At 24.4% G+C, this 21,993-nt stretch overlaps 2 protein-coding genes across 5 annotated transcripts in view; one reads left to right on the forward strand and one right to left on the reverse strand.

Annotated features, from left to right (window-relative positions):
- LOC122851288 (serine/threonine-protein kinase tricornered) overlaps positions 1–21,993 on the forward strand; it is a 37,836-nt gene that overhangs the window by 4,363 nt on the left and 11,480 nt on the right. The window contains exons 1-2 of one of the 4 annotated variants that reach the window (XM_044150416.1): positions 1,977–2,385; positions 4,250–4,869. The exons of 1 other annotated variant lie outside the window; for it this stretch is intronic. In XM_044150416.1, the coding sequence (XP_044006351.1) occupies positions 4,500–4,869 (370 nt within the window). In that variant the 5' untranslated portion in view covers positions 1,977–2,385; positions 4,250–4,499. Of the gene's footprint in view, positions 1–1,976; positions 2,386–4,249; positions 4,870–9,662; positions 10,115–21,993 lie in introns of those variants that run through there. 2 more of the 4 variants (XM_044150417.1, XM_044150419.1) reach the window with 2 other exon arrangements.
- Positions 17,267–18,848, reverse strand: LOC122851291 (ecdysone receptor-like). The gene is made up of 4 exons (XM_044150424.1): positions 18,547–18,848; positions 18,042–18,254; positions 17,583–17,961; positions 17,267–17,517 (listed from the first exon to the last, which is right to left on the reverse strand). Exons 1-4 carry the CDS (start codon positions 18,547–18,549, stop codon positions 17,282–17,284), a joined length of 831 nt encoding a protein of 276 aa, XP_044006359.1. The 5' UTR covers positions 18,550–18,848; the 3' UTR covers positions 17,267–17,281.

Below are 21,993 nucleotides of genomic sequence, written 5' to 3' on the forward strand. Positions count from 1 at the left end.
TCGATGACTTGAAAAATCACTGAAATAATTTTTAAAAATATTTTTATGATTTTATTTGAATTATTTGATAATTTTACTCGTAAAGAAAATTTTTGAATGGGTACTTTATGCCGTCAATAAAGTTTTTACATTATTCACTTGAGGTATTAATTTTACCGCAATAAAATTTTTTTTTTTAACAACAAAATATAAAAATTTAGCTCGTCCTTAATCCTTGAGTGTTTGATAAAGTTCTAACAACATCTGCGAGACAGTGTTGAATGACATTCACTTAAAGTAATTTTTATATTTTTAAAATTTTTTTAAAAATTATTTTTTTACACATCTATGAGATAAAAAAATTTTATTATTTCCGTTATATTATATTTTACCCGTTTAATATATCCGTTACAAAAAAATAAGAATAATAATTTTAAATATAAAAATTCATTTAAAGTATAAAATTTTGCTGAATTTAACAATTTTTTATTTAAAAAAAAATATATACTAGTAAGAGATTTGGTCATATACTGCGAAGAAAAACACTTGAATCATCATTGTTAATTTTCGATTATGAAAACGTATATTTAAATTTTTTTTTAAATAAAAAAAAACAATATTAATTTAACAATGGAAGTGTAGTTATTGTAGTGGTTTTTTTTCATTTTTTTTTATTCATTTTGATGCTGTTGCAAAACATAATATCATACAGGTAGACAGTTGTTGTTGAAGAGAGGGTAGAAAGTGAAAATAGATAAGAATAAATGAAAAAAAAAAACGACACAATAATGTGTTTACGTGCTGATGATGAATATTAAATTAAATATGTGCAAATAGTTACCGAAAAAAAAAAACAAGTAAAATATGTCAACTCAGTGATAAATTTTATTATGTAATTTTTAAATAACATACATAACATCAAATGGAATAATTTCAATGATTACGAATGTAAAATTAAATAAATAATCAGAGTAATTAAAATTTTAAAAAAATCAAAATACTTTCGATGATAATGAGCTAGATAATTTAAATGATAATGAATATTTACAAAAATTATATTAAATTATCAAAATGGAGATATGAAAGTTTTTAAATTAAAAAATATTTTTGATGATAATGAATGAGCTAGTAATTTACACAAAAAAAAATTGAACAAATGAATTTTTTAATTAACCAAAATAGGGGCATTGATAAAAAAATATTTGAGATAATAGTTGGTCATTAGAGCGAAAATTTGAATGATAAAAAATTTATAAAAAATAAATTTGTAAATAAAAAGACTCAAATTAGAGTAATGAAAATTTAAAAAATATAAAAAAATATTTTTGTTGATGATATATTGATTCAAACAATTAGCCCAAATAAATAATTAGAATAGAAAAATCGTCGTTCCAAAAATAAAATAAAAACTATATTCTACCTTTGATCCAAAATATAAATAGAAAAAAAAAAAAAAAAATACCTGGATAAAATTGATCTAAATATCAAAAATACTACCAAATTTAAAAAACCAAATAAATAAATAATTGAAATAAAAATAATTGGCGTTTTAAAAATAAAGTAAAAATTATTTTTGATGTCAGTATATCACCAGAGTGATCTAAATGATCTAAAAAAAAAAAATACAAAATAATGATTAAATAAAATTAAAGTAATGAAAATTAAAAAATCATAAAAAAACAATTTTGATGATAGTGAATCAAGTATTGCATGTGTATATTTGTAAATGCATTTGTATGTAATAATAAAAATGAAAAAAAAAAAAAAAAAAAACTGGTGACTGGTTGTACATATAGATGTTTTGTCTTTCTCATTCTTGATGTTCTTCTCGCGTTAGTTGTATATGTATTGGGTGGTATTGGGTGCTGCAAACTCGTCGAGGATTTTCTACAAAGTATATACATACATACTTTATACACATAAAAAGCATTATGATGATGGTGGAGAGGACTATCGCTAGTCGGCAAAGTATCATACTAACTCGAGTTGCGCGACTCGCCAGTAAGTCGAACATCAGCGTCGAGACTGGCTCGTTCAACTCTCACTCGCGCGTTTTCGCGGATTTTTTAATTATTATATATATATTAAAATTACACTCGTGGTATACCATTTTATAATAATATTATAATTTATTTAACAATTAAAATATGGGTTAGCCAAAATTAAAAGAAAAAAAAATCTAAAAAAGAGTGTTAAATTTGAAAAAATAATATATATTTTTTTATATACAAAAAATTCAATTTTTTGATTGTTTGTGATTATTTTTAAAAAATTGTGAAAGCGACGAATAAGGAAAATAAATTAATTAGAAAAAAAAAAATATAAATACACGCGCGAGTGAATTGTAGAAAGCCGGGTATAACATGCTGGGATATTACATTGGATGACAAAAATATTTTTAGATTGGTATAAAAATAAATATATTCTAGTTAAATTAATGAAATAAATTTATTTATAAAGGTTTTTTTAATAACTAAATTAATATATTATAATAAAAAAAATATTTCAAGTATATATTGCTCGACTGATGGTTAAAAATAATTAAAAATGTGTGTTACAATGAAAATAATTTGATAAAATAAAAATCCATGAAATTTGTGTTTTTTATTTAAATAAAATATACAATAATAATTTATATTATTATAAATATTTAAAATGAAGTCTTTGGCAATTAAATATATTAATAAAATTGATTGAAATAAGTAGAGCAAGTTGATGTGTGTGTTTTTAAACTGAGGAAGAGTGGTGATATCAAGTGAACGGTGAACGACCTGCAATCGCTTTTCGCTTTACACACATGTATAACAACTGCATGAATATATATTTACTTATACGATATTCAGTAAAGTCAAAAGCACAATTTTCCATAAATTTTAATGTTGAAAATTAAATAACAACAATTGAAAAAAGCAACAACAAATTTACTTGACTCAAAAAAAAATTTTTTAAATATATTTTAAATTTCGTAAAAAATTACAAATAAAATATTTATAAATTTTTTTTAGCTTAGCAAATTATTGCAAATTTGTTGCTTTGTAATAACAATATTATAATATAAAAAAAAAATTACCGCATTAAACAGCTGACTTGTGGGGAAAAGTGGAAATTCGATCAGGCGTTTTAAACTCGAGGTCAGGCGGTCGCGCGCGCCAACTAAAACCTTTTACCAACACGCAACACGCATTTTTTAATTTCACCGTTCTTTTTAAATTTTCATAAAAATAATAATAATAAAACTAATATTATTATTTAATTAATAATTTTATTTTAATTATATTTTATCAAAAAATTTTTAAGCTTAATTTTTCATCAAATATTTAAATTATATTTATTTTTTTGTTAATTAATCTATTAATCAATTAATTAATCAATTAATAAATTTGTAAATTTGTTTATTTAATTTTTAAACATAAATTATTTATAATTTTTTTATTATTATTCTTAAATATATAATTTATTGTCCAAAAAAAAAGCAAAAAAAAATAGTCGAGACCAAAAACAACTCTTTTTTTTTTTTTAACATTATCATTTTTTTATTTAATTAATTAAATTGTTAATTTTTTTTTTTGCTTGTTTATTATTTTTTTAAAATATAAATTAATGTTTTTTTTATTAATCTACTATATTTGTTTATTGTTGTTTGATACAAACTAGTGTCAAAAAAAAAAAAAGAGTCAAGGCAAAGAAAAAAAAATTTTTTGATATATGAGGGAAAATGTGGTGACTTGTGTGTTTGCTTGGTTTTTTGCTTACGTAAGCGATAAAATTTTGTAAGTGTGTTATATATATATATATATCCAAGAAGCTTTCGTCAATGGCCTTCGTCGTTGGCATCATCAATGTTCGCGCAAGACTCTCCTCATTTAACACACAAAAAAATACATGCACATACACCAACCGTGCCTCTTTTTTTTTTCATTGTTTCTCGATAATAAATAACATATTTAAAAAGAAAAAATTAACAATATATATTGCTGAAATTAATAAAATAATGAAAAACATAAATAAATGTTTAATAATTTAGATTATCACCAAGGCATTTTACTGATAATTCCATGAAAAACCTTATCAAACGAAAAAAAAAAGATAAGAAAATTATACATATGTGCTTGTTAGTTGGCTATTTCGTAAATTTATTACCATCAGTCAGACATATATATACTTGAACAATAAATTTAAAAATATATTCAATAATAACACTAAATTTTTTCTCTTTTTATTACATTGAATAATTTTTATTATTCCACATAATATTATTGTTAATATTTAGCTTTTCAATGACGCAGAATCATCATCAAAGAAAATAAATTAATAAATTTCAAGTTTGAGTGAAAGTGCATTGATCGACACTGTGCAGTAATTTGTGAATTTATAAAATAATAAAAAAGCTCAAAGCATCATCATTATCATCAATAATCAAACGTGATAATAAATGTGAGAGTGAAAAAATAAATAGCAATTATTAACGAAAAAAAATATAAAAAAAAAAGTATATACATGTAATAAAAATATAAAGGCGAATGACTTTTTTATTTTGTGGATTTATATTTGATTCGTCAGAAGACGATAGCCGGGAAATGCCGGTGGCATCATCAAATTATTGGCTACCTGATCATCATAATAATACAAAAGGTATTAATCTTATTGGTAATTCAGCTGCAACTTGGATGTCACCATATAGTCGTGTTCAAGAAACAACAACTGAACGTAATAATCCATTTGAACAGTGTCGTAATGTAGATAATACAATTAATAACAATAATAATAATAGTCATAATAATGGTGGTAGTGGTGTTGTTATTATTGATGGATGTAAATCAAATACAACAACTGCTAGAAGATTTTTAAGGTGGTTTGGAAGAATTGGTCAACCAGTTATTGGAAAAACAGGTGATTTATTTATTCAAACATTTTATTTATCTATTGTATCCGGTAATCTTGTTGACAATTTATTTATTTATTTTGTTTTATGCTGACACCAGAAATATGTATCGATTTGCGTCAAGTCTAATCAATGACAGATGCTCAGAAAATTTATATCTTTTAATGTGACATTGTCAAACGACCTCAATAATAAATAATAATTGAAAAAAGAAATAAAATTTCTTTTTTTTTTTTCTGGGAAAATTTAAATTATTTTGTAGGAAAATTTAATTGATTATTTTTTTTGTTCTTTAAAAAGAAAGTGATATAAAAATTTGGTAATTAGGGAAATAATTATTTATTAATTTTTTAGGATAAATAAGAGATGAAAAGTTAATTTTTTTATGGAATTTAGAAATTTTTTTTAATTGGAATTAGAAAATTTTTAAGATAAAATTATTGAATTATTTTAATCATGTCAATTATTTAAATAATAAAAGAAAAGTTCACAAAAAAATTACAGCGTTCATGTAAAATTAATTTTTAGTTTTTTTTTAATTTCAATTTAATAATAAAAAAAAAAAAACACTTGACAAAAAATTATTACGTTTAATTGAAGATTATATTCTAAAGCCTCGAAAAAAAAATTTAAATGTCGTGTATAATAATAATAAATAAGTGCAATATAAAGTTGGAATTTCAAGGCGACAGATGATGCTGAAAATTCATATTTACACTGTATTTTATGCATAGAACCATAAATGTTTATAGTTGGTTCACAACTAAGACACTTCCCACACGGAATAAAAATCGTCTCGAGGCCGATATCACTACAACTTTATATTGTATTTATTTGTAAAAATCCACGTATACTCATAGTTTTGTCTCATAGTCTACGTGTCGAGGCTTTTTTTTTTTTTCCATATTTATTTATTTTTTATTTTATATTTATTCAACTTTTTCATTTATTTTTTCTTTATGGTAATTTAAACCTTGCATCTCTCTTAAGTTTAACAACTATTATACTATGAATATCTATTTATTCATTGAACAATATAGAATATATATTGCGCACTCGTCATGTATATCGTCATCAACTTGAAGGTGTGGTTACACATTAAGTCAACCTCTTGTATACACAATCACAAATAACACGTTAAAATGAGAAAAAATTAAAAACATAAATGGTTGAACATAAAAATAGAGCATGATATTAAAAAAAAAATTATTGAATAAATTTTAAATAATAATTCTTCAACTTATTAATTTAATTTTCCTGTGGAATATTTTTTTTTTTTTTTCATTATTAAATTTATAAAATAAACAAAATATATTTTTCAATGAAATTTCATATATTGTTTGGTTTAATTTAAAGTATAATTTATGAATTAAAAAAAATTAATTCAATTATATAAAAATAATGTCATGTTAAGGAAAAACATAATATTAAATTAAAAAATATTTTTACAATAACGTAATAAATTTTTTTTTTAATTTTAATTTGAAAAAAAAAATAATATACATTTACCATGTGACACTTATATGTACAGTAGATTATTTCTACCATGTTACTTCGTAATAATCTTCAAACTTGATATTTTACGTAACAAAAAAAAATGTAAAAAAAAAAAAATTTAATATCAAGAGGTATTACTGATATTATTTTACATTTAAAATTCCCATCAGTGTCATAGTTTCAAATGCCTATTTAATAATTTAATAATAATTTCCATTTACCTTCCTCAATGAATTTGTTTCATTATTTTTTTGAAAGTCATATCATAAATATACATATGCGTTTTACACAGTTGATGTTTTTCCTACAACAACATTTCGATAAACATTGAGATTAAAATTTACCTGGCATTTTATGTAACAATAATAAAGTTGAAAAAAAAAAATATTACATAAAGATCATTGACTTTGTTTCCTTATATTCAACATAAAAATGAAAATAAAAAATACTCCACACAGAAAATCACTGGTTAGATTATTTTTGCATTATGTTTGTTGTCACATGACAATATAAAGATTTCGATTTTTAAAAATAATGAATTTTCACATGTGGGTGGAAATAACAACTCATAAATACAACCCACCTCGTCAATTTTTATTTACCCTTGAATTATTAAATTTATTATTTCGGCCTACGCATTTGTATTAATTTTTTATCTATATTAAATTTAAATTTTTACCGTTAGAAATTGATTTCTATCATAAAAAATATCATAATAATAAATAAAAAAAAAAAATTTATAATATAAGAATGAATTACTTTTTAATTTTTATTGTGTATGCGGTATTGTCCTCATTTTGATGAGAAGTCAAAATGTTTATTTATTGAGTTTGTACTTGTTATGGTTTATCTTTTTTCCGGCCCAGTTATACTTGACGTTACAACTATTTTCTGTATATATTTTCCCCTTTCTATCTTTACTGTTTTATACTTGCACGCTGTGATGATCATGGCGAATAATTTACTAGTGTTACGGTATGCTACACCATCCAATCCATCCATAAGATTTTTTTTTCTTTTTTTTTCTTGATATATCCGTTATGTCTTGGGATTTTAAATTTTATATTTAGGTGTAATCAAACTTTGGGGTATACCCAAAATCAGGAGGGTATAAATTTATGTATAGGGTATCAATTTTTTATGATAGATATTCAGAGTAGGGTTCACACCCCATACAGAGAAAAAAAATTCAAATTTTATTAGAAGAAAATTGCTACAGTGTTGAGGAAAAAACAAGCTGAAAAAAATTCTGTTATTTTTGTCTGAAAAATTATTTATAATAATGTTATAATTTTTATATTACTGTTCAATAATTTTTTTATTAATCACAATGACTTGGTGCTCAGTTTAGCTACAAAAAAATTATACAAATAATTTTTATAAATACCCAAAAACAATTTGGCAATTTTCTGTAATTTTTTTTTTACTTTAAAAAAATTCTTGTGATGGTTTGCAATTGATTTATCATGTTCTATAAATAAAATTATCTCAACACGATATCGATAAGTATTTTGTAAACGCCACGATGAAACATGAGCTGGAGAAAAATAAAAAAAATAATATTGTTTAAAAATAAATACACTGGATAAAAAAGATAAAAATTAAAAACATTATTTTATATATCATGAGTCATGACTGAAGATCATGATGTTGGATCCGTTAGTTGATATGATTTGTGGTTTTTTAAATGATCATCAAAATGATCATACAGTATTTTTTTTTTATTTTTTAAATACTGATTTTACTTATGACGTTTCAAAGTTTTGTTATAATTTTTTTTTTTCTTGTGTAATACATTTTTGAATTTGCTACTGATGTTTTTCTATGGCCTGACTCAACAATAATAAAAAAAAAAAAAATTAATAATAATACAAAAGCAGTTAGACATTGACTATAATATATAACACTATTTTTTTTTTTTTGATGCTAAAAGCCATCAGCGTAACGCAATTCTATTCGGTGTTATGCCGAGCGTATTCCCTATTTGAAAGTCGGTCACTTGGTTCGGTCGGCAACCACCGTATAGCGGACCTTACAAATACATATTTATATCATATCGGCACAGACATTTCAACTCACCACTTATTGTAGCTCTAATAAACAAAATGATAAAAAAAAAAAAACATTCTAAAATTATACATTTATGAAGAGGTGTATCTTAAATGAATCATTAAGTAGTTTTATCATTTTTATATTCTTTTTTTCTTTTTACTTTTAAAGTGACTGTTTTTATTTTTTTAACTGTTAATTATTTAATGACTTGCTCTAATTTTGATGACTATTTATTATTGATATATATTTTAGTTATTTTGAAAGGATTTTTATAAATAAATTAATTTTTTTAATGATTTTTTTATGAAACAAAAAACTTTAAATTATATTGCTGTGTGCAGAAAAGTTTGGACTGGTGATTAATTAGGCAAAAAAAAATTGACAATGATATATAGAGTCACATGGGAATTGTTTTCAAATAATACAATTTTTAATTATTAAAAAAAAAAGTTATTTGAAAAAATTTTCAAACAAAATTAAAGTTGAAAATATTTATATAAAATTTATCAGAAGGAAAAAAAAATATTTAAAAAAATTCATAAACATAAAAAGTATATTTTTTTCTTATCAATTTTATTAACAGTTGACCTGAAAAAAAAAAAAAAAAAGTATCGCAATTGCATATATAAAATTAAAGATAGACATTTACAATTTAACTTTTAATAAAATATTTACTTTTCTGTCAGTAAATTTAAATAAAGATTTATATAAGAGCACTTAATTTTAAATTTATATAAATAAATTTTTAAACCAAAGTGGCCAACTATATAATATCCAATTGACACGCAAATATAAAAAATACACGCAACAGTGGTGATGATAATCACAAAAAAAAAAAAAATATAATGGGCCCTTTGATTTATCAATTTTACCTGGAATATTATTTGCACAACTTATTATTACAATAAACAGAGAGGTGATCAAGATTTTCATGCTCACAGTAGCATTACAAATAGCATGCTTGCAAAGTTTCTGTTATAAAAAATCATACCTATACATCAACAAGAGACAATAATACATTTAAGTTGAGTAGAACAAAAGGAAGTTTAAAATAATGGAACAAAAAAAAAATTAAAATCAAACTCGTGTATATATGGATTGCGGGGGTGTGTGGTAAAAAGGTGTGTTGACGATAATATGTGGTATATAGTGGTCAAAATGCGGAGGCAGAGGGGCACTTAGTCCCGGTTGGTGGGCCAGCAAGTTGATCAGTGGGTCCCTGTATTAGTCCCCTCAGTATGCGACGTGATCCACAAAGTTGCGGTCACGCTTCCAAGCACGCACGAGTTGCTATTCCATCAAAAAAAAAAAAACACATACACATGTTTAAAAAAAAACTCATTACAACTCAGTAAATATAATTTTATCTATCCTCGTAATATATTGTCATCCAGTTTGTCTGAGTTGATAAATTATCATCATCTAGTTTTTCTTATGCGCGTACAAGTGATTTGCCATGCAAAAAAAAAAATACTGTCCTTGATTAAAATAGCTGGTTTATCCTTTTAAATTAATTTAAATTTAAAAAGTAAAATAATAATAAATAAATCAAGGACGCTAATTGTGAAGGTCCTGAATATTTTTAATTTTTTTTTTTTACAAATTAAATTAAGTAAATGTACAATCCAGAAGTATTGCAATCAATTTGGACGAAAATTGGAAATATGTGTGGCTACATAACATGTGCAAAATCTTATCTCTCAGGTTAGTTTATTTTTGTAATTTTTTTTCCTTCAATTGATTATATAAATTAATTTTATATTTTCATAAATTTATCATAATTATTTTTGTCTTACTAAACAGCCAATATTATTTTTTAAATTTAACATAAAAAATTACAGTAAATTAGTGTATAAAGTTTTTTTGTATTTTTTTATTTTGGAAGCAATTTTGTTGTTGAACTGGTAGCGTGGGAACCAGGATAGGAGAGTGTATATATTTTTTTTCTTGTATATTAGATCGATGCAATGAGTCGGTATACTGTGAGACACGATCTGACATACTGCATGTGAATATACATAGAGCATATTACCTAGACCAATTTTCTTGTATCACCCACGCGGTTGCAGTATTTTTTTGAGTCAGCCTATTGGCATCTTGCCCGCGTAAATTCAGCTATATATAATTTATCCATCCTTTTTATTTTTATATCGTCTCTTCTTTTTATACTAAATAAATTTTACAAGTTCTTATCTCTTTTTTTTTATTTATTATTTTACTCTTCTCTCACATCAGTTTGCTTGCACTCATTTCACTTCTTGCATATAACTCGCATATCCTGCTGGCGCATAACACAGTTTAAATTCAGGACATGTCGCAGAAGAAAAGGGTGAAAGGGGTCCCCATATTATTATTTTTTTTTTTTATTTATTTTTCAATCAGGTCGAGGTTAGAGGTCAGATGCGCGAATTATCACCGTCACGAAAGATGCTTGGGGTTTTTATTATCCATTTGTATTTACACTAAAAATCGGTCATGGTATACTACGTCATATATCTCAAATTAATTTTTTAATGTTACTGCGTTTTATTTTTTTTTAAAATTATTTTAATGTCAAGGACAATTTTTCTTTTATTATTTACTTTTTTTTTTTTTCATTTAAATAATTTATCCACAGAGAAAGTGTGAATATTTTTGTTGTATAATTTATCAGTGAAGAGAGACTACTATTTATTATTATGACACTTGTAAAATATTGTCAGGTTATTATTTTTATTTATTTTTATATTTTCATGGTTGGTAAAGTTGTTTATCGATTTGTTGTCGAGCTGAATTTCGAATATTATTTATCATTGATAGGAAAAAATATTTGTTACAAAATAATCACATGGAAAATATATCTTCTTTGTTAAATGCTTAATTTAATTTTTTTTTTTTAAAATAATTAAGGGTTCAAGTGTCGACTAGAGTCACTTGACATTTGACAGTCATTGGATAATTTAAATAGTGGGCGTTTTCAAGTCATTCAATAAACATGGTTTGTCTTTATACACAAGTTCGATAAGGGCATGGAATGACCCTGAATGTTTGAATGTTTCAAACGACAATATGACATCGATGACACATCCCTCAGTTGTGTATCCACGTTCATTCCTTTCTTACGTGTTCCAAGGAATGTGCTCAAGCAACTTTTGAATTTTTAAAATTATTTTAAATCCGGTATATTTAGACTCAAGTTGTGTTTTTTATTTTTGGATTATTTAAAATGCATTATGAGAGTTGTTCCTAGGGTATCATTGTGTCCATGTCGTCGTCAAATTAGTCCAAGAAGAGACGAAAATGATCCAGGTAAATTTATAATATTTATTAAAATATTTTCACTACATTTATCTTCAAATAAAATCATTAAAATTTACATAAAACAGGAAAATATTTGGGTCAACAAACATGTAGCTAGAAAAATAAATATAATCAATATTTAATCCTCGAAAATTTTTATGAAACAATATTTTTTACAAGCGTGAGTTGTTATCAAAAATAAAATTGAAAAAATAATAAACATAAACAAGATAGAAAAACATGCAGGTGCTGTAACAGAAAAAAAATAGAAAAAAAAATTACCCAGCTATTAATATTTAAATTATAGTTCAAAATTAATATCAAGTTTTTATTTTTTTTTTCTATCGGTGCAATTAGTCAGTATGTTTGGCAATTTAATTTGAAAAAAAAATACAATTTTTTTCTATTTTTTTTCTTTATTATTATCTGGTTGGAAAAAAAAAATGCCTGGGAACTTATGACTATTCAATGTCTCGTAAATCGATTAACATTGTATCATTGTCATTTTTTTTTATTTCAAACTGTTATTATTAAAAATTATTATATACACTTTATTAAATTATTAATTCGTTTTTTTAAATAAAAAAAATCTCATTAAGTTTTGGCCAAGAATATAATTAGCACATACGGATATTAGGATTATTTCTATTTTGAAAATGGACTTGACGCAATTTTCAGTAATTTAATTGGCTCACATCGGGCAATACGAATGAATTAATGACGCATTGAGACCTCGAACTTTACTTATATATGTACAGTCGATTTGAACAAAGAGTGTTGCTCGTAAAGCCGCGAATTTCCCCTCTTATTTCTAACGGTGATTGCTTTAATGTGACACGTGAATGCTAACGTATATACACTGGGGACATACACGCATATATATACATCAATATAGATATCTTAATGTTGAATATATATGTATATTGATGATAATAATAATAATAAATTATATATAAATTTATATGTCTCCTCGAAAGTTGAACACTCAATGCTAAAAACTGGGCAGAAATTTAACCGTGAAATTCAACAGTTTATACTGGATTTTTCTTGATTCGAATCATTTATTCATTTTAATTTTGAATATCACTTGAATTGTCCTTCAATTTTATCTGTAAATAACAAAAAAATAATTCAGTCTTTGAGTGGTTACATGAGTAAATATCCTGGTTACTATTTATCCTCAACAAAAATATCCAGAAATATTTAGAAAACAATTAAAAATAAAAAATATTTAAAAATTTAAATTTTAAATAATAATCACATTGAGTCATAACAATGATTTTTTATTTAATTAATTTTAAAATTATTTAAGATAAATGATAAAAGTAAATTTAAAAAAATAAATAAATTTTTAAATGCAGTATTTATTTATCATAATTTTTTAGTCATTGTCGACATTATGTTTATATGTTTGATATTTTTTTTTTTTTATTTTGAGGATAATTATTTACTAGGATATTTAATTTTAAAATGATAAGAGCAGGAAATTTGTGTTGAGGATATTTTTATCATGATGATTTAAGTCTTTATTAAGTTGTTATTTAACTTATTCAAAAAAAAATATAAAACAAATAATATACTAAAATGTGTTTCAAGGTTATCAACAATTTGATTTTTAAATTAACTTTACTTTGTTAAAATTTAAGTGCAATGTTGCAAATATTGTCTTACCATACTTGTTGGACACACTGAAGTACAAACTCGAGTATAATCTTCACCTTATTCTTGTTTGAGTTTTTCAAGCGTGCTAAAGCCCTCAGTACAATATGTATATTGTATAACAAAAATGACAACGGTCACCCTAGACTTTGTGGTAACATAAAAAAGAAATAAAGAAAGAAAAAAAAAAATGCATATTTGCATATAAATAATAATCCAAATAATAATTTTAAAATATAATCAGAAATACATTTATTTATTTAACTATTTTAAAAGAACATATACAGTTTGTTGTTAAAGTTAAACTACTGCACTACATTCCATATCTCAGCAAGAAAAGGAGGTAACTTCTTGGTTTTGTGCTTAAAAGGGATTTTGATTATATTCACAATTGTACGCAAATTTGTCAATATTAACATTAGATGTGCATAACGATCATTATTATCTGGATGGTTACGACTGTTAACATAAGCTTTCAATGCATCTATATATATTTCTTGTATTTTTTTAACTTTCCAACCTTCGATTAAACCTGGCCGTTCTAAAAAAAATATATTATATAAGATAACTGATTAATTAATTGAATAATTAATTAATTATAATAATAGTGATAAAGTTGATTACCTGAGAATATTGCAATTGTTGTTAATAATGCATACTCAGCATTGTTGACCTTCATATCAGCCATATATTTACAAAAATCATATAAATTCTTAATAGTATCACCCAAGCCAGCCAAATTAAAACTGTCTTTAGTATGAGGTCGATTATTTGCAAATACAATACTATCTGTTTTTACATCATATCTTCTTGACGATTTAATCATCCAAATTTCAGTTAAACATCCTTTAAGTAATGCAATTTGGTCTTCACGTAATAATTTATCAAAACCCGATAAATGTTTTGCAAAATCAACAATTAACTGTACTGTTAATGTCGTCATTTCTGTGATATGCCTGAATGCAGTATCACTTGGATCTTCACCTTCTGATGGTTTAAAATCCTGTAAAAAAAATGAATGAACGAATTTTTTAAAAGCTTTTTAAATTTAAAATTTATAAATGAATTGGATGATTACCGAAACTTTTGCAAGATCTTCGTCACTTGGATATTCAAAAAAATTTTGAAAATATACAAGTCTGTGTATGAGTTCTTCTTGTTCTTCTGTAACAGCTTTTGGTTCACTTGAAAAACCTGACACTATTGCGCTACTGCCAACAGACGTTTCTGGAGATTCAGCTACAGATGATTTATCAGTAACTTTCATTGTATTAATACTACATGATAAATCATTTATTGCTTTGTCTTGTTCCTAATTAAAAAACAAAAAAAATTATTTAACAAGTATTTAAATAACAAAATACGGTAGTTACAAATTTGTTCCTTATTGATAACTTTTGCGCAAGTCTTTGATCCTATTTATCACTTGTCAAACTACGTACATGAATCAAAATATAAACAAAAAACTTAAAGGTTACATTTTAAAATTACAAATATTTTTATTAGATTTTCTCAACGAACAAATCCATCCAGATATAAAAAAAAAAAATAATTTTGATATTTTCTTTTATTTTAACTAAAAAAAAATATTTTATTTAATAATTTTATTAACCATTTTATTCGGTGGAAAAGACTATACTTTTCTTTGGTCTGGTGTAGTCCTAGACGATGACGAAGCAGTCCTGTCACTGTCAACTGTAAACAACCGTAAAGGTGGATTCATATTCATTATTTACATTGCTCTACGAGTCTACGACAGATCTACGAAATCCTAGGCTAGCTAAACAGAACTAAACAGAACTGAACACAACCACGATATATCGATACTCCACTATGCAGTGAAAATCACTGATTTTCCATATGTCGGACATAAATTACCGATCAAGTAGAAAAATATATAACAACACTCTAGACTTTGTAGTAACGTCTAAAAAAAAAAAAATAATGAAAAGAAAAAAAATGCATAATTGCATACACATAATAATAATCCAAATAATCATATTAAAATATAATCAGTAATATATTTATTTATTTATTTAGCTTTTTTAAAAGAACATATATAGTTTGTTGTTAAAGTTAAACTACTGCACTACATTCCATATCTCAGCAAGAAAAGGAGGTAGCTTTTTGGTTTTAGGCTTAAAAAGGAACTTATTTTTATTCACAATTGTACGCAATTTTGTCAATACTGACAATAGCTGTGCAAAACGAGTATCCTTATCTGGATGTTTACGACTGTTAACATAAGCTTTCAATGCGTCCATATATATTTCTTGTATTTTTTCAACTTTCCAACCTTCCTCTAAACCTGGCCGTTCTAAAAAAATTACAATATATTAGGTAGTTGATTGAATGATTGATTAATTATAATAACAGCGATAAAGTTGATTACCTGAGAATATTGCAATTGTTGTTAATAATGCATACTCGCCATTAACGACCTCCATTTCAGCCATATATTTACAAAAATCAAATAAATCCTCAATGGTGTCACCCAAGCCAGCCAAATTAAATCTGTCTTTAGTATGAGGTTGATTTCTTGCAAATACAATACTAACATTTTTTTCATCATAAATTCTTGCCATTCTTAGCATCATAACTTCACTTGAACCTGCTTTAAGTAATTTAATTTGATCTTCACGTAATAATTTATCAAACCCCGATAAATTTTTTGCAAATTCAACAATTAATTGTACTATTAATGTCATCATTTCTGTGATATACCTAAATGCAGTATCACTTGGATCATCACCTTCTGGTGGTCTATAATACTGTAAAAAAAAAACGAATAAACGAATTTTTTAGAAGCTTTTTAAATTTAAAATTTTTAAATTAATTGAATGATTACCTCAAATCTTGCAAGATCTTCGTCACTTGGATATTCAAAATAATTTTGATAATATACAAGTCTGTGTATGAGTTCTTCTTGTTCTTTTGTGACAGCTTTTGGTTCACTTGAAAAACCTGACACTATTGCGCTACTGCCAACAGACGTTTCTGGAGATTCAGCTACAGATGATTCATCAGTAACTTTCATTGTATTAATACTACATGATAAATCATTTATTGCTTTGTCTTGTTCCTAATTAAAAAACAAAAAAATTAATTAACAAATATTTAAATAACAAAAATTCGAAGTTACAAATTCGTTCTCTATTAATAACTTTTGCGCAAGTCTTTGATCCTATTTATCACTTGTCAAACTACATACATGAATCAAAATATAAACAAAAAATTTTAAGGTTATATTTTAAGAGTATAAATATTACTATTAGAACAAATCAATGCAGGTATAAAAAGAAAATAAATTTTGATATTTTCTTTTTTTTTAACTGAAGAAAAGTATTTTTAAAAAACTATTTTATTTAATAATTTTATTAACCATTTTATTTGTTGGGAAAGACTATACTTTTCTTCGGTCTGATGTAGTCCTAAACGATGACGAAACAGTCCTGTCACTGTAAACCATAAACAACCATTATTTACATTTGTTTACATTGCTCTACAGCTGAACAGAACTGTCAACTGAGCACAACCACGAAGCCGGTTTTGTAGTCCATATAGTTACAGTTTTTTGGTAAAGTCTAACGTTTCTCTTCCCTATACTATACTATACCATGTTAACTTGACTATGGACTACAAAACCGGCCCCTAGACACCCCGCTCTAGTGGTTGCCTCACTCCACTATGCAGTGAAAATCACTGATTTTCCACAGGTCGGACATAAATTATCGATCAAGTAGAAAAATATATGACAACACTCTAGACAAAAAAAAAAAATAAATAAAGAAACGAAAAAAAAAGCATAATTGCATCCTATACATGATAATAATACTAATAATAATTATTAAAAAATAATGATTGAATGGATAATATATTTATTTATTCAATTATTTCAAACGAAAACATATAGGCTTTATTATTAAAATTAAATTATGCAAGTAAATCCCAAATTTCAACAAGAAAAGGAGGTAGCTTTTCATTTTTTGGCTTCAAAGTGTTCTTATTTTGGTCACCAAGTGAACGTAATACTGTCAATACTGACAATAAATTTGCATAACGAATATCATTATCTGGATCAATACGACTGTTAACATAAGCTTTCAATGTAGCCATATATACTTCTTGTATCTTTTTAACTTTCCAACCTTCCAATACACCTGGACGTTCTAAAAAAAAATTTTAATATATTAATTAATTTATAAATAATGATAAAAATAATCAAATTAATTACCTGAGAATGTTACAATTGCTGTTAATAATGCATATTCACCATTGTTGACTTTCATACTATCCATATATCTACAAAAACGAAGTAAGCTCTCAATGTCATCACCTAAACCAGCAAAATTATAACTTTCTTTTGTATAAGGTTGATTATTTGCAAATACAATACTATCTGTTTGTACATCATATTTTCTTGCCATTCTTAGCATCATTACTTCACTTGAACATGCTTTAAGTAATGTAATTTGATCTTCACGTAATAATTTATCAAAACCCTCTAAATTTTTTGCAAATTCAACAACTAATTGTACTGTTAATCTTGTCATTTCTATGATATGTCTAAATTCAGCATCACTTGGATCATCACCTTCTGATGGCTGATAATCCTGTATAATAAAAATGGATGAATGATTTTTTTTTGTAAAGCTTTTTAAATTTAAAATTTATAAATAAATTCAATGATTACCGTAATTCTTGCAAGATCTTCGTTACTTGGATGTTCATAAAGAGTTTGATAATATACAAGTTTGTGTATGAGTTCTTTTTGATCATCTGTTACAGCTCTTGGATTACTCGAAGAACCTGACATCATTGTACTACTGCCAGCCACAGATGATTGATCAGTAACTCCAGTTGTATTAATACAACGTGGTGGATAATTTGTTGGATTGTTTTGTTCCTAATTAAAAAACAAATAAAATTAATTAAATGACCAAAATTTAGTCACAAATTCGTTCTCTATTGAAATCGTTTGCTCAAGTATTTGATCCTATTACTTGTCAAACTACGTACATGAATCAAAATATAAATAAAAAATTTTGAGGTTATATTTTAAGTATAGTATAAATATTTTTATTAGATTTGTTCAAGTCAACAAAAATATACGAAAAAAATAAATTTTAATATGTTTTTTTTTTAACTAAAGAAAGAGATTTTAAAAAAAATATATTTTATTTATTAATTTTACTAACCATTTTATTTTTTATACGGTTGAATAATCAATAGACTATTCTGGACTATGTATTCTTTTCTTTGGTTTGCGTTGGTCTGATGCGTCTGATGTGGTTTGCGTGTGTTGCGTGTTTTGATGAGGTTCTAAACGATGAGGAAACCGGCACTGTATGTAAAGGTGGATCCACATTCACTACATTTGCTCCGACATCTTTACAAAATTCTATGACCATGGAGTTTTAGATCTCCATGCCTGTCCATGTCTATGAAAAGTCTACGAAATCCTACGAAATTTTACGAAAGTAACGTCGTAGGATGACACGTCAATTTTTAATCATCACTGGCTCGTCTTGCTTCAAGGCTTCTTTTGACTTCAGAGTGATTGAGCTTCTTCGTTTTTCGACTCACAGATGAAGGATCAGGAACAAAGAAAAATTCCATTAGTATGACAAGTGTATTTGACGATATTCGATATACTTGAATTAACCTAATTTATTTTTTATTTTATTGTTCTTTTATTGTTCAATAATTTTTGCAGTAAAATTTTTTATTAGTGCAGTATTTAATTCTTGAAAACAAGGCTATAAAAAAAAAACAGTTATTTGGTAAATTTTAATACTTAAAATTAAATTTATTCGATTTGTTTTTATGGTACTTGAAATATACATATTGTAAATATTAAAATTAACTAAGTTAATTTTATTTTTACATGATATTAAATTATTAAAATAATTTAAAAAAAAAAAATAATTTAATTCATCTATTTACATTTGTTTAATTTTAAAATTCAAAGAAAAATTAATTTAATTATTATTTTTAATTTTAAATAACAAAACTAGATAAATTAAATTTTTTTTTTTATAATAATTTAAAACACATCGAATAATTATAAAAGTAATTTTTTATTTTTAAATTATCATAATAAAAGTTAATTAAAACTGTTATTTAATTTGTCTGACGAAAATAATTTTGTTCTACTTAAAAAATTTAAAAAACAAAATATAATTATTGCTGATTTTTTATTCATATAATTATCTAAAAAATTTTATTTTATTTTCAATTAATAATTAAATTAATTTGTCAAATTTTGGTATTTAAAATTCGATATGTTTACCCTAAATATTTTTCACCAAAACTAGGCCAACAAATACGAAAAAAAATACGTAAAAAAAGAAATTAAGTAAATATTTTTTGTTTGTTTTAATTTTTATTTTAATGTCAAGGACAATTATTTTCTTTAATCGCCCATTTTTTTTCTATATCCACAGAGAAAGTGTGAATATTAAAGTGATATTTTTTTTGTATAATTTATCAAACTACTATTTATTATTATAACACTTTTAAAAATTGTCCGAGTCGTTTGGTTTTGTTGGTTTTAAATTTTTTTAAACTTGAAAAATACTTGAAATAAATATACACTGCTTACATACTCGTGTATATTTATTTAATTTATAACAATGACTAGCGAAAGTCAAATTTTTTGTCCAACATCGACAATTCAGTGTCGATGTTTATTCCGAATTAAGAATCGTCCTCGTTTGTAGACAAGTAGTTTCACATTGCTTCACGTACGAAAGTAACCCAAGAGTGCTATTAGTTCGGCATGGCCCGACGATTAAATTTACACATAAAAAAATTTTTTTTTCATTTAACGTTTTAAATATTGTAAATATATAAACAAATTTTTAATTTTTTTTCTATTGTAATTTATATTGTTTTTGTATTTACTCATGAGAAAGCAATTTATGACGTTTAAGAAAATTTATATCGCTAAACTCTTGTAATTATTTTGATATTTTTTATTTATTTATTTTATATTCTGTATAGGTATTTGTATGCTTTTCAAGTTTCCATTTTTTTGCAAAACAATTTCCAGTTTTAATACAAACTGTCTTTCAACTTTTTTACAAATGAAATTAATGAATTATAAATTTTAAAATTTTTCAATATCAAATACCATCATTGATAGAAAAAAAAAATTATATTTATATACATTTTCTAATTTAATTATATTTATTATTTATTTTTTTGTTTCATTTTTCAAGTATCGGTGATTTATTTCTGTAATTTAATAAGTTGAAATGAATATAAAAGAAGAAATTCTTGAAATAAACTTGTTAAAGTGATAGTGATACTTTCGCTGGACAAAAAAAAAACAATCATCTGGCCTAGTTTTTTTTTAAATATTCAGTGTATTTTTGTTTATAAAAATTTAAAAAATGAAGATAAGGATTTATCAAAGTTTTTGAGTCACGAGTACAGGACGAAATATTATAAAGACAATTTTCCTTGTCTTATCATCGCGAAATAAAATATCCTAATAAATAGTTTCCTCAAAAAAAAAAAAAAAAGCGTATATTAATATAAAAATCATTAAGTTTTTTTTTTTAATTGAAATTTACTATTGCTAAAAAAAAATTACAACAATAAAAACATGTAAATATGTAATTTATTTCGAAGATCAGTGTAATTATTTTTTAAATTTATAATGAAATACAATGGGTATTTTTTAGTAGATTTATAATTTAAAAAACGAAATATATATGTCTATGATGATTTAGTAAATGTGTAGTGTGTGCTTATGGTCAAGTGGGTAAGCGACCTACCTATTGAAATTGGTGATGCGAGTTCGACTCACTTGTGAATCGACAAGAACTAGAATTTTCAATCTGTATTTGAAGATTAGTGACAGCATTTTATTCATTATTGGCTTTGTGGTGACTTCCAGCATTTGGGGTGATTACCTTCCAGCATAGAATGATTGAAATCACCTCAATTCTTCTAAGCCAGAATGTATTCGCCCCAAATGCTGAATTCGTTTTTATTTTTTATTTAAAACTATTTTTTTTTACATTTCAATAACAGTGCTATCAATTATTCAAGTATAAACATTATAATAAAATGACTATATTGTCAAATGTCTAAAAAAAATTTATGATAAATAAATAAATATTGCATTCAAAAATTAAGCATATATCTTGAATAAATTTAAAATAAATTAATTTAAAAATGACTCAATGAATTTTTAATTAATCCAATTATTTACTTTGCCAGTGGATATTTTTCTTGTACAATATATATTTTTTTAAAATTTTAATATTCAGTGTATTTTTGTTTATAAAAATTTAAAAAATGAAGATAAGAATTTATCAAAGTTTTTATCATCGTGGAATAAAATATCCTGGTAAATAAACTCCTCACAATAAAAAAAGAAAAAGATTTTGTAGTGTGTATTATCAAAAACAATGAGCTTTTTTTTAAAATTGAAATTTATTATTGAAAAAAAAATACAAAAATACAAAAATAGGAACATATAATAAATTATACACTAACTATTTCAAAGATTAGTTTAATTATTTTTTAAATTTATAATAAAATACAACGAGTTTTTTGTAGTAGGTTTATAATTTAAAATACGAAATATATATGATGATATGGTCAACGTTTGTCGTATAGTGTCGTGGTCA

The sequence above is a fragment of the Aphidius gifuensis genome, linkage group LG3 (genome assembly GCF_014905175.1).
Source record: "Aphidius gifuensis isolate YNYX2018 linkage group LG3, ASM1490517v1, whole genome shotgun sequence".
Lineage (NCBI taxonomy): Eukaryota > Metazoa > Arthropoda > Insecta > Hymenoptera > Braconidae > Aphidius > Aphidius gifuensis.

Excerpts from the sequence above, each read along its gene's own strand:
- LOC122851291 (XM_044150424.1), bottom strand. Across the intron at positions 17,962-18,041 it reads AAGATCTTGCAAGAATTACG|GATTATCAGCCATCAGAAGG; the intron begins GTAATCATTGAA and ends TTTATTATACAG. Across the intron at positions 17,518-17,582 it reads AGCAATTGTAACATTCTCAG|AACGTCCAGGTGTATTGGAA; the intron begins GTAATTAATTTG and ends ATTTTTTTTTAG.